We start from the raw sequence: 11,682 nt of genomic DNA, 5'->3' as shown, positions 1-11,682 counted from the left end.
TTTCTAATGGTAGCTTCTTTGAATATCAATTCCATAATAGGTGACATATTAGTGAGGTGAGATTTAGTGAGACTTTTAAAACTAATTATTCGAATTGCAACACATCGATATTTTAAGTGGATTTCTGCCAGTTTTAGACCTTATTAAACAAGGACATAAAATGGATCAAATCTCACAAGTATCCATATTTCTGTGGTGCACAATTTCAGTGAAGGATCAAATACTTTGCGCTCTGTGACACTGTTGATTCGTCCCAGGTTTAGATAAGATTTTACATAGCAGAACTTTGACAACCTATTGCCAATACAGTCTTTATGTTTGGCTATCAGAAACCGTTCCATCCGCATGGTTGGTTTTTGGCGCGCTAGGACCCAGACGCGTGAAAGCGCAGCGCTTGGCCGCGAGCAGCAGCACTGGCGGCAGCGGGGCTCGGATCGCTTCCCCTGATTCCAAGCTTAACTTCCCGAGCTGCTGACGTCACTTGGCAGCCTGGGCTGTACTCGCCGCTCCATACATAGCGTCGAGAAAAATGCTGCTCTCCGTACCGCCAAGGACAGGAATCAATCCATACAACGGCTATAACAGCAGAAACGGCAAAAAGGTAAACCCTTTTCAGTTTTTTTTGCGCTCCCAGTCGACAAGTGGGACAACACGCCCGTGTCAGTGGCGACAGAAATCTGTGTAGTGCGTGACAGCAATCTGCAGTGTCCTTGAAAAGCGAATCGTACCAAACCAACTTCGTTCTCCGTGGAGAAAATTGCTGCTCACTATTCTGCACCCCCACTGTGGTATGTGTAAAAACTGCTATTCGGTGGTCCGGGCATCGATGCAGCCTATATATTTAGTTTTTATTCACGATTTGGGAAATTCAACCGTAGAGAGCAATACACGAACCATATACTTCTGTTCAGTCATTAGAAAAAGTCAGTAATGGATACAAACTTTTATGGACAACTGTACAGTATTGGGTCAGTGTACGTCTGTGCGTAAATGTGAATCCGAAAAGGTGGGGGTGGGGTGCAGATGAGGGAGACAGGGAATGTGTTATTCAATGTAGCCTTAATTGATTTCAGTCTCCTTTTCGGGATGGTGAACAATGAACAGTGATATCAAGTGTCAAATCAAGTATCCATTGTCTACGCAGCCGCGTAAGTTTGGCAAAGTTTTTTTTTTAAGGCAAAGATGCCCCACCCCTTGAAAGAACCCACCATTGTGACGATACCTACTTTACTCAAATTATGAATAACAAAATAACAGTTACATTCAAAATACTGTAATGTTGTAGCCAGCAACAATCAATCTGCAACTGAAACGTTACAATTAACGTCGGTGATTGGACATTGTTAAACATTGTAATATAACACATCTACAATGTAGCCTACCGCTTATGTAACAGTAATAATACATTTTTTGGGGTTTAAATTGTTTTTATGGCCTTACTATTAACGAGATTTTACAATGTTATTACAACATATATTTTGTTATTATATTGATTAAGATTATTCGATGTTCTGTTCAGTTCAAAATAAACACAATACAAGATCAAAGCTATTGGTATCTATTAATGCAACACCTGACATATTTGATCAGTTATGCTGTAGCCATAATAGTTTTACCACAAAGAGAAATGCAATCCTGTTTTCATAGTTGTTCTGGTGAAGTGAGGTTACCATAATTAACAGCATTTCAGTCTCGCTCTGGAATATGAACATAGGATAGAACTTTACATTTTAATTAAGGTGTTTTACTTAACTGTCATCAACTATAACAAATGAAGATATATCTCATCAGCCTTTCACATTTGGCACATTTCAGGGTTGGTTAGGTTGCTCTTGGATGCATTTACACAACAGGAAAAACTCACATTGTTGAAACAATGCTTTTATATGAATATATTTGCATGTAAAATGTGGCCTGTCTTTTATTATGTTGCTTGCCTGCCAAAGAGGCCTTTGAATAGTGTTTGGTATCCCTTCAAAGCCTCGGTCCTGTTGTGCAGGCCTGCCTGTGGCTGCTTGTGTTTACCTTTCCTCTACCAGAGCCTGATGTCATTTATATTGCTTGAAGGAGGAGGAGGGTGTGGTCCTTTTCTCTGTTGCATCAGAGAGGGAGAGATAGACAGAGAGTGAGAAAGAGAGAGCGAGAAAGAGAGCGAGAGATACAGGACAAAATTAATACCACAGACCTACACCAATCTGTGACGATGCTAATTTTAGAAGTACATTGTCTTGTTGTGACATATTACTATATCTATCATGTCTAGACAATCATGTCTGCTACATCACTGAATTGAAACTGAAACAACGGACATCTCCAGTTATCATACAATTGGCCTAATTTTATTACTGTATTACTGAGGTAAGATTATTGTGATTTAGGGATTGGGGGAAACTAAGGGAATCAGGTTCCAGGAGTAAAATCATTAGCCTGTTAGAGTTCTAGGATTTTGTTTCTATAGGTGATTTCCCAAAGTGACTTTTCTTTCTCAAATTCCACTTCTTCCAATAGGTGATATCAGTGTACTCTATTTCCTCTGTTTTCTTTGATGAGATATGTTACAAAATGTATAATGTGACTGGTTGAATCAAAGGAAGAGGATGTGTTCCTGTTTCACAAGCTTTGGCCTGATTTCCCCTATATTCTTGACTTTACTGCCCTCATTCTGGCATGATGTCACTCCATGAAACTCAACCGACTCCTTAGGGATAAACATTAAGAATGCTCCATAGAAATGTGCACTCCTAAGAAGACGATCAACCAACACCGAGTGTACAAAAAATGAAGAACACCTTCCTAATGTACACCTTCCTAATACTATCATACCCTGTTCAAAGGCATGCCAATATTTTGTCTTGCCCATTCACCCTCTGAATGGCACACGCATTCCATGTCTCAATTGTGTCAATGCTTGAAATTCATTCTTTAAACGGTCTCCTCCCGTTCATCTGCACTGTTTTGAAGTGGATTTAACAAATGACATCAATAAGGGATCATAGCTTTCACCTTTACCCACCTGGTCAGTCTATGACATGGAAAGACCAGGTGTTCTTAATGTTTTGTACACTCAGTGTATATACTATAGTATTCTAAGTAGCCTGTGTTACACTGTAGGGCTTATGAGTAAGGACATAACAGTCACAGTCCATATGAAACAGTGTATATCAAATATATTATGATTCATTTATTGTGAGCTGAAATGTAATGACGACAACAAGCATAATATTTCTTCAGTGACAGTTTGAGTTCTGGTTCATAAGGTTAAGGTTTGATGATTGAGTAGCTTAAGCTACCGCTGTGAACTAATGTTTATTGATATCGAGAGAGAGAGAAAGAATGAAAAGGTTTCTTTCCTAAGGATAGACTTTTTGAGTTATAATTTTACATATTCTCAGCCCTCACAGATTTAAACAAGTTTGCTGTTCCCTCTGTATTTCAGTAATACAAATATTTCTACATTAAAGGGAAGGGAGATAGCCAGCATGTTGGTGCATTGCAGGCAACGGTCAAATATCTACGCTAATCCTGTTTTTGTTTATGTTTAGAAATGGGTCTGTGTGGTGGAGTCCACTAAGATGTCATATGCACTAAGATGTGTGGAGAGGTTCCTCGAATATCTCTCTCCCCCTCTCTGTTTCTCTGTCTTTCCCCATCAACTTGTCTCTCTCCCAAACTCCCTCTCCCACCCTCTCTGTCTCTCTCGCTCTCTCTTTCTCTCTCCATCTGTCTGTCTCCCTTTCTCCCTCCCTCCCTCCCTCCCTCCCTCCCTCCCTCCCTCCCTCCCTCCCTCCCTCCCTCCCTCCCTCCCCTCCCTCCCTCCCTCCCTCCCTCCCTCCCTCCCTCCCTCCCTCCCTCCCTCTGTCAAGCGTTTCCGTATACCTGAGCGGCTGGCAGGAGTAAATAAGAGACAGAACACAAAATATACAGCGTGCTGAGCTGAGGGCTGAAAAAAGAGCCCTTTGTGTGTGGGAGGTGATTAGCAACCAGATGGCACCAGGGGTTTGGTTACTGTGGTGCCTCCAGAGTCACCTGCTCACCCTCCTCTGCCTGCCCCACTATCTCAGTTTTTCTCCTTTCCTGAATTTCCTGGTAGAAAATATAAAACAAGGAGGCAGGTTAATCCAAACCAAAGACTGAATGTTTCTATACAGTATTGTGTTCTTTTGTATGTGCACATTTGTTTTTTTTGCAATCAAATTTAGAACTCAATTAATGTGAATGAATGACGATTGAATGGCAGATATCATTTGCAAAGTCTATCATTGTATTATTGAGTGTTAATATATGCTGGTGTTTAGTGCTAAAACCCATGATAAAATAAATTATACAAAAGGCATGGTGCCTTGTCTTTGTAAGAGGATACCTTTCAATTTATAAAGATGGAACATTTTTACTGAATGGCAATAACATACAGCGGTCTCTCTCTTTAATACTTATGACTAAGTATTAAAATGCAACATGAAAATGAACTTAAGCGACCACAACAAGTACCTGTTTATGAGGGAAATATCTGTGAGTGTTCCACAAAAAGCCTATTCACTGTAAGATCCCCTGAGGAGGCCTGGTGGAAGTGAGGCCCTACATGCCTTTCCTTTGAGTTAAACCATTTCATACTTTCACTTTCAACCCCCCAAAACCTTTGAAATATCACCAACATTGTAGGATGCTAGCCCTAATGTAAACCAGGGAGCTTACTTTCAGCACTATTTTGGCTTTCATGTTCCTTTCTTTGGTGCTGAGAGATCTGAGTAGGGTAGATGACAGCTATGGAATTTTTTGAATCTAAAAAAATATGTGCCACACAACAATGGGTGTTTGTTTGTATGTCTGAAAGGCTCAGAAGATGTCTGCCATGCTCACCAAGTTGTGTATCTTGTCATGACCAGGCTTGCCTTCATCCATAAATGTATTTTATTTTACTGCATGCACATAGAATTGTATCGAATGTAGCCGCCTAACCAACTTAAGAAAATATATTTAAGCTTAGTAAATTCAATCTTCTCACGAATAGACCATTTCAGTATGTCCTTTTTTAGAAAAGGTATGAAATTCCAATCGAGAAATAACATGTCTTCTCCATGAAATCGGTCGTCACTAATTAAAACAGCCACAAAGTCATAATTATGGTTCAACATCACCATTTCTAAAATGCATCTTAAAATCAGATTTTAAACCTAACCCTAACATTTACCCTAACCTTAACCACAAATCTAACCCAATGCCTAATTCTAACCTTAAATGAATGGCAAAAATAATAAATAATGTATTTTTGTCCATTTTGACTTTGTGGCTATGTTATCTAGTGGAAACCCCATCTCGAGTCGATTGACTCACCGGTACGTCTATCTAAGTAACAAAATAACATAATCTACATCAAAATCCGTCAGTCTAAACTAGAGATACCTGTGTTTTTGCTTTGGATGCATCTCAATCCACCATATCTGCCTATGTCGCACTTCCGCATCTGCGGTGAAAGGTGACAGAGCTAGAGCGGTATGTCATACCATGAGACATCCTGAAAATTGGTCTTCTAACGAAATGTCTGTCGTGTCCGAATGGTTTAACCTATTATGACCATGCTATGGAAAGGGGGTGTTCTCAAAAACACATGCTGTTCTCCATTTTGCTCTATGGTGCCAAGAAGTGTCATGGGACTCTTCTGAAGATAATCAGTACCGGGTTAAAAAAAAATTATGAAAGTAGTTTTATGCCTCCCCCAAAATGGGTTAAATATGTGTACAAAAAAAAGTTTCCTGAGCTTTCATATTCTACATATAGGACACACACATATATCCACATAATTTTCCTACCTCATGATGCCATCTATTTTGTGATGTGCACCAGTCCCTCCTGCAGCAAAACACCCCCACAACATGATGCTGCCACCCCCCGTGCTTCACGGTTGGGATGGTGTTCTTCGAAACATAACGATGGTCATTATGGCCAAACAGTTCTATTGTTGTTTCATCAGACCAGAGGACATTTCTCCAAAAAGTATGATCTTTGTCCCCATGTGCAGTTGCAAACCTTAGTCTGGCTTTTTATGGCGGTTTTGGAGCAGTGGATTCTTCCTTGCTGAGCGGCCTTTCAGGTTATGGCGATATAGGACTTGTTTTACTGTGGATATAGATACTTTTGTACCGGTTTCCTCCAGCATCTTCACAAGGTCCTTTGCTGTTCTTCTGGGATTTATTTGCACTTTTCTCACCAAAGTACGTTAATCTCTAGGAGACAGAATGCGTCTCCTTCTTGAGCGGTATGACGGCTGAGTGGTCCCATGGTGTTTAAACTTGCATACTATTGTTTGTACAGATGAAAATGGTACCTTCTGGCGGTTGGACTTGTGGAGGTCTACAATTTATTTTGATTTTCCCATGATGTCAAGCAAAGAGGCACTGAGTTTGTTGGCAGGCCTTGAAATACATCCACAGGTACACCTCCAATTGACTCAAATTAAATCAGTTTGCCTATCAGAAGCTGCTAAAGCTGACATAATGTTCTGGAGTTTTCCAAGCAGTTTAAAGGCACAGCCAACTTAGTGTATGTAAACATCTGACCAACTGGAATTGTGATACAGTGAATTATAAGTGAAATAATCTGTCTGTAAACAATTGTTGGAAAAATGACTTGTGTCATGCACAAAATAGATGTCCTAACCGACTTGCCAAAACTATAGTTTGTTAACAAGAAATTTGTGGAGTGGTTGAAAAACAAGTTTTAATGACTCCATCCTAATTGTATGTAAACTTCTGACTTCAACTGTATATTTAGTATCTCTACCAGTAAGTCTTCTGTTGGGTGTCTGTGCTTTGTTACAGACTTGGTATATCTGGCCGTTGTTATATTGTCTCCTTTGTATTGTCTCCTTTGTAGACTATGTCATGGATAATACTCTGTATAAGAGCCAGATAAAATAAGTCTGGGCTTTTAAGTCCCGTATAGAAACATGCACAAACCTTTTGTCCCCCGGGGGAATATCAAAGAGGCCTTCTCAAACATGAACACATTGTTCTTTTCAGCAGCATCAATGACCAGGGGGATGTATTATCAGACACTACACATTTATGCATTTTAAGCTGGGCTGGTGTAGTGGATAGGTGGGATAGTTGCAGTCAGTGGCTTCATTCCATGCTGACTGCATTGCAGACGCCTGCCCGATCTGACAACGCCTGGATAGGTGTTTACCATATCAGCTAAGCATATCATATGACATTACAATCTGATGCCCAACCTTGCAGTCGATGGGAAGGTACATGTGTTAGTTGATGCAAAGCAACAACTGCAATGGAGTTGGCCTGGAATGCGACCACTGGTGTAGTGGATGGGTGGGGTAGGTTCAGTATGTTCTACTGGTGTAGTGGAGGGTTGGGATTGGTGCAGTCCGTGAGTAAGATTTACTGATGTAGTGGCTTGACACTGGATCAACTTGGTCGGGGTAAGTGGCCTTTGTCCCGCTGGCCCCGCTCCAGCTGTATGTTTATCTAAGTCTCTGTCATTGTTTAATGCATCAGACGTTTGAAAGTGGTCTCTCCCTCCATTGCCAACCACATGAGTAGTACAAGGTGAGCAGGTATAGAGAGCGAGAAACAGGGGGAGAGAGAGAGAGAAACAGAGGGAGGGAGAGTCCTTGGAGAAAGCACAGCTGTCTGAAATATGATGCCAAGCACTGCAGTGATGCCAGGTACTGACACGAACATTACGCCTGAATGTGAGCAAGAAAGACAAAGAAAAGGATGAAAGAGTTAGAGAGAGAAAAGGGCATGGAAGAGGGATACAAGGGAGAGAGAGAGGAAGGCAAGAACAGTAGGAGAGAGTGAGAGAGCGAGAGAGGGTTCTAGGGGGAGAAGCGGGGGAGGGGGGACGACGGGAGCCTGTTTGTCCTTTGTCACCTGGTAGGAATGCAGAGTGGCTGTCTGGCTGGCTGATGAAAATGACTGATCAGGAGCAAAAATAAAGGTATGTCCTGTCTGCCTCTGTGTGCTCTATCGGCCTGCCAACTATAACCCACAGCACCGGAACGTTCAGCCTATGTTCAGAGGAACATTTGCCAGTCACCTGAGGCCAAGGCCGAGAATAATGACTTTCTTTTACTGTAAGCAACCAAGCCCATTGCTCTGTGGTCGTACCGTGTTGGCTGGAGGACAGGATAAGGAAAAGTAACTATTTGGTGGATCTGAGAGCACAGTTGTGGAATAGATGGATTTCGTTATCAGATGCGTTATACATAGATTCAAATGTTGAATGATCTACTGTAGTTTTAATATCAAATTGACTCATTGGGTTTAATGTTGCAAAAACGTTAAGCATTTTACAACAAGTCTTTAGTCTAAATGTACTCAAATGTGGGTTATTTTCTTGGCTCTGAAAGAGTATTTCTAGTTTATCAAATATTTTCTCAACTAACCGAATTACCTATCATAAAGACTATGTAATTTGGGCCAACTGGAGGCTGCTTCTCAGACAGTTCACCAATTTGTATGTCACCGTCCTCTCCTTTTGGTGGTGGGAACAAATGTTCCAGCTATAGGATACAGGAAACCAGCTATAAACAGACAAGCCCAACAGGAAGAAAAAGATAGAAACAGAGAGCAAGACCGACAGAGTTATATCTAAGGGAGAATGGGTTTGTGCGCTCAGATTTGCTGAAACTATTAAACCACAGTGTGGCCTATAAAATGGTCAGTGAACAGCAGTGTCTTCTATCCCAGGCCATTCTTCTGCCCATCATGGAGGAAATGGGGAATATATTAAAGTTTGTCTGATATATGGACAGGGAAACGGGAAGCATTTGAGTGTAATGCAGATTGGGTAGCCTAGTCTGAGTGGAAATTGTCAGGTTGGTAGCAGAGGGACTGCTGAAGGAAAACGAGTTGAGGTTTTAGTGTGTGTGTGTGTGTGTGTGTGTGTGTGTGTGTGTGTGTGTGTGTGTGTGTGTGTGTGTGTGTGTGTGTGTGTGTGTGTGTGTGTGTGTGTGTGTGTGTGTGTGTGTGTGTGTGTGTGTGTGTGTGTGCGTGTGTGCGTGTGCGTGCCTGCGTGTGTGCGTGTGCCCTGGAAACGAGAGTGGTCACAGGATAAGGTTACTATTATGAGTTAGTCTGAGGTGGCTGCATGGTCAGAGAGACAGGTTGGAAACCCAGACCCACTTCCCTACAGACAAAGATAGCCAAGCTAGACTGTGTGAATGTAACAAGTACCTTTGTGAATGAGTTCATTACAAGCAGAAAGCTACAGGCTATTTAGCCACGAGGTTTGGTATGATGGAATTACAGGCTCTGTAGCCACTAAGTTTGGTATGATGGAATTACAGGCTCTGTAGCCACTAGGTTTGGTGTGACGGAAGCAGCTCCAGTCTACTCAACATCACACATACTTGCTGTGGTCATAATCCCTCATTTTGGGAAATGGAGAGCAATTAGATTGCTTTGATCGTCCACAGCAACTGTGTGTGTAGCCCTAGTTAAAGGTTACTGTAGAAATCATGTTCCTATAAAGATGTGGGCACACCATTCCTGCAGGTTTTCTATTCTACATAGGACACACACAAACGCACCGACATTCATTTCTAGAATATATAATGATCAGTATTCATGTGTTCATTACAAAACAAGAGTGAGAAAGGTATTTGCTGGAAAATGATTGCACACCGTTAACACCAAGTGGGTGCACTGGTGTGTGTGGTGTAGTGTGCAATGTTCCCTCAAAACTGCATGCGTGCTGGGGCGCGCAGCTCCCCGGGACTGCTGCACAGAAGAAATATCAGCTTGCGTAGAGAAGCACGAGATTGAACTTCACTCAACTTTCTAGTTCCCTGTTTGTTTTCCCCTTTAGTTTCCCTCTACAGTGAGAGTTGTGATCGAATCAACGCAATATACTGATTGCAACATATCGAAACAAAACAAACTATGCAAGAGATTTTCTTGTAGGCAGCGTGCATTGGAGTAGGATTCTATTACATTGACAGGCACGACCCATACTCTACCAAACTGGTGCGCCATAACCAATCAGAGCTGCAGTCTCCCTATATGCATTGCCATATATGGATCTGTGCCATTCACTTTGAACAGGACTGTGTTCACAGTATGAGTGGTCGTGAGCTGTGCCTGTTTTGAGATCAAAGCGAGAGCTGCATGTAGCCAGTGTGCACATTTGTTCATATTCTTTGCTATTAAGTGAGTTATTAGCCCAGTAATAGCTAATTTCTAGTCAGCAATGGGGGGAGTGGTTTCTTCCTCCGAGAGCACAAAACATATGCATTTCTAGCCATCTTTGAAAAACCAGTCAGGTTAACAGCTTTTTTATGTCTTAAAGGTAAGCTAAGTAGCCATTAGGTTAGCACAATTTGTCTGAATCTCTGTAATAATGTTGTGGGATAATAATGAATTGTATTTTGTAAAGTGGTTTCTTGCATCAAACAATACAATATTTTCGTTCACCTCCTTATCTGAAGGACAAGTGGATAAACAGGTTCATGTCAAGCCATGCATGTTTTTTTTTTCAAAAGTCTCATGAAATGTAGGCCTATGTTGAACACCACACATTGGCTGCTACTGTTGGCTGAATGATAGAACAGCTATTTCCATGTTAATATATTATGGGATGCATTTTCTCCCATTGTTTTTGATGTTAGTCCACTCTGATAGGTCTACATCATGAACAAATAGCCACAGTAGCCTACTTGGCCACTGTTATAACTGTAAATTAAAGTGGGTACAGCCTCAATGACCACAGTAAACGCGCACCAAAAGTTGCACAGAATTTTCAAATCTGCTCTGTGGTTGTATAGTGTGTGTGTGTGTGTGTGTGTGTGTGTGTGTGTGTGTGTGTGTGTGTGTGTGTGTGTGTGTGTGTGTGTGTGTGTGTGTGAGGGAAAGAGAGAGAGGATGGGGGGGAGAAAGGGAGAGAGTGAAGGGGAGATTAAAACTCCATCTTTTTGTGTTTTAATTTGACCAGGGCATGCCCACGTGTCATCTAACATGAACAAATACAGAGAATCTTTTCAAGCTGAATCAGCATTGGAGGACCTGGAGAAATGAGCCTGCGCCTGGGCTTCAGGGGGTTCAGTGGCGGCTCATATGGGGGGGATATCTCCTTTTTTTTGTTCAGGGGACACAAAGGGGGACACTGTGTCCCTGTGGATGAGGTGTAATTAGCGGGATTCGGCCCCTGCTCTTGACTCGCCCCTCTGTGTCTCGACCCCCCCCCCCCCCCACTGAGGTATTCCTAAACATGGGGAGTCTGATCTGTAGACAAATTGAACCATTGTCCCCCTGGTGCAGTTCGTCCACTGAGCCTGGCCTAATTAGAACCCCTTCAGGAGACAAGCAGGGAACAGGAGAGGGCCTCTATAGGAGAGCAATACTATAGGCAGTATTCTACAAAACACCTTGGAATAGGCTACTGCAGAGGCGCTGGCAAGGATGAAGAATATTTTTTATTTTTTATTAGTCAAACGACACGTGGCGGTTCGATTGGGAAGGTGAATGGAATGCTTCAGTTGTCTTAAGAAATGGAATTAAACACCACAACAGATCTCAAGGAACTACACTGGACTTTGTGCAAACTGGAAACCGCATATCCTGACTCCGCATTTATTGTAGCTGGCGACTTTAATAAAGCAAATCTATGGAAAACGCTATTGAAGTTCTATCAACACATTGCCTGCACTACTCGCTCATCAAGAATTTT

At 41.9% G+C, this 11,682-nt stretch overlaps 1 protein-coding gene across 1 annotated transcript in view; it reads left to right on the top strand.

Moving 5' to 3' along the window:
• Positions 1-436: 436 nt before the first annotated feature.
• Positions 437-11,682, top strand: part of LOC135539898 (RNA-binding motif, single-stranded-interacting protein 2-like) — a 60,122-nt gene continuing 48,876 nt past the window's right edge. Inside the window, 1 exon segment of the mRNA XM_064966132.1 lies at positions 437-601. Coding sequence (XP_064822204.1) covers positions 530-601 — 72 coding nt within the window. The 5' untranslated portion in view covers positions 437-529.

The sequence above is a fragment of the Oncorhynchus masou genome, chromosome 5 (assembly GCF_036934945.1).
Source record: "Oncorhynchus masou masou isolate Uvic2021 chromosome 5, UVic_Omas_1.1, whole genome shotgun sequence".
NCBI classification, from domain to species: Eukaryota; Metazoa; Chordata; class Actinopteri; order Salmoniformes; family Salmonidae; genus Oncorhynchus; species Oncorhynchus masou.
The sequence above is the reverse complement of the archived record's forward strand: the minus strand, read 5'-3'. Positions and strand labels throughout refer to the sequence as shown.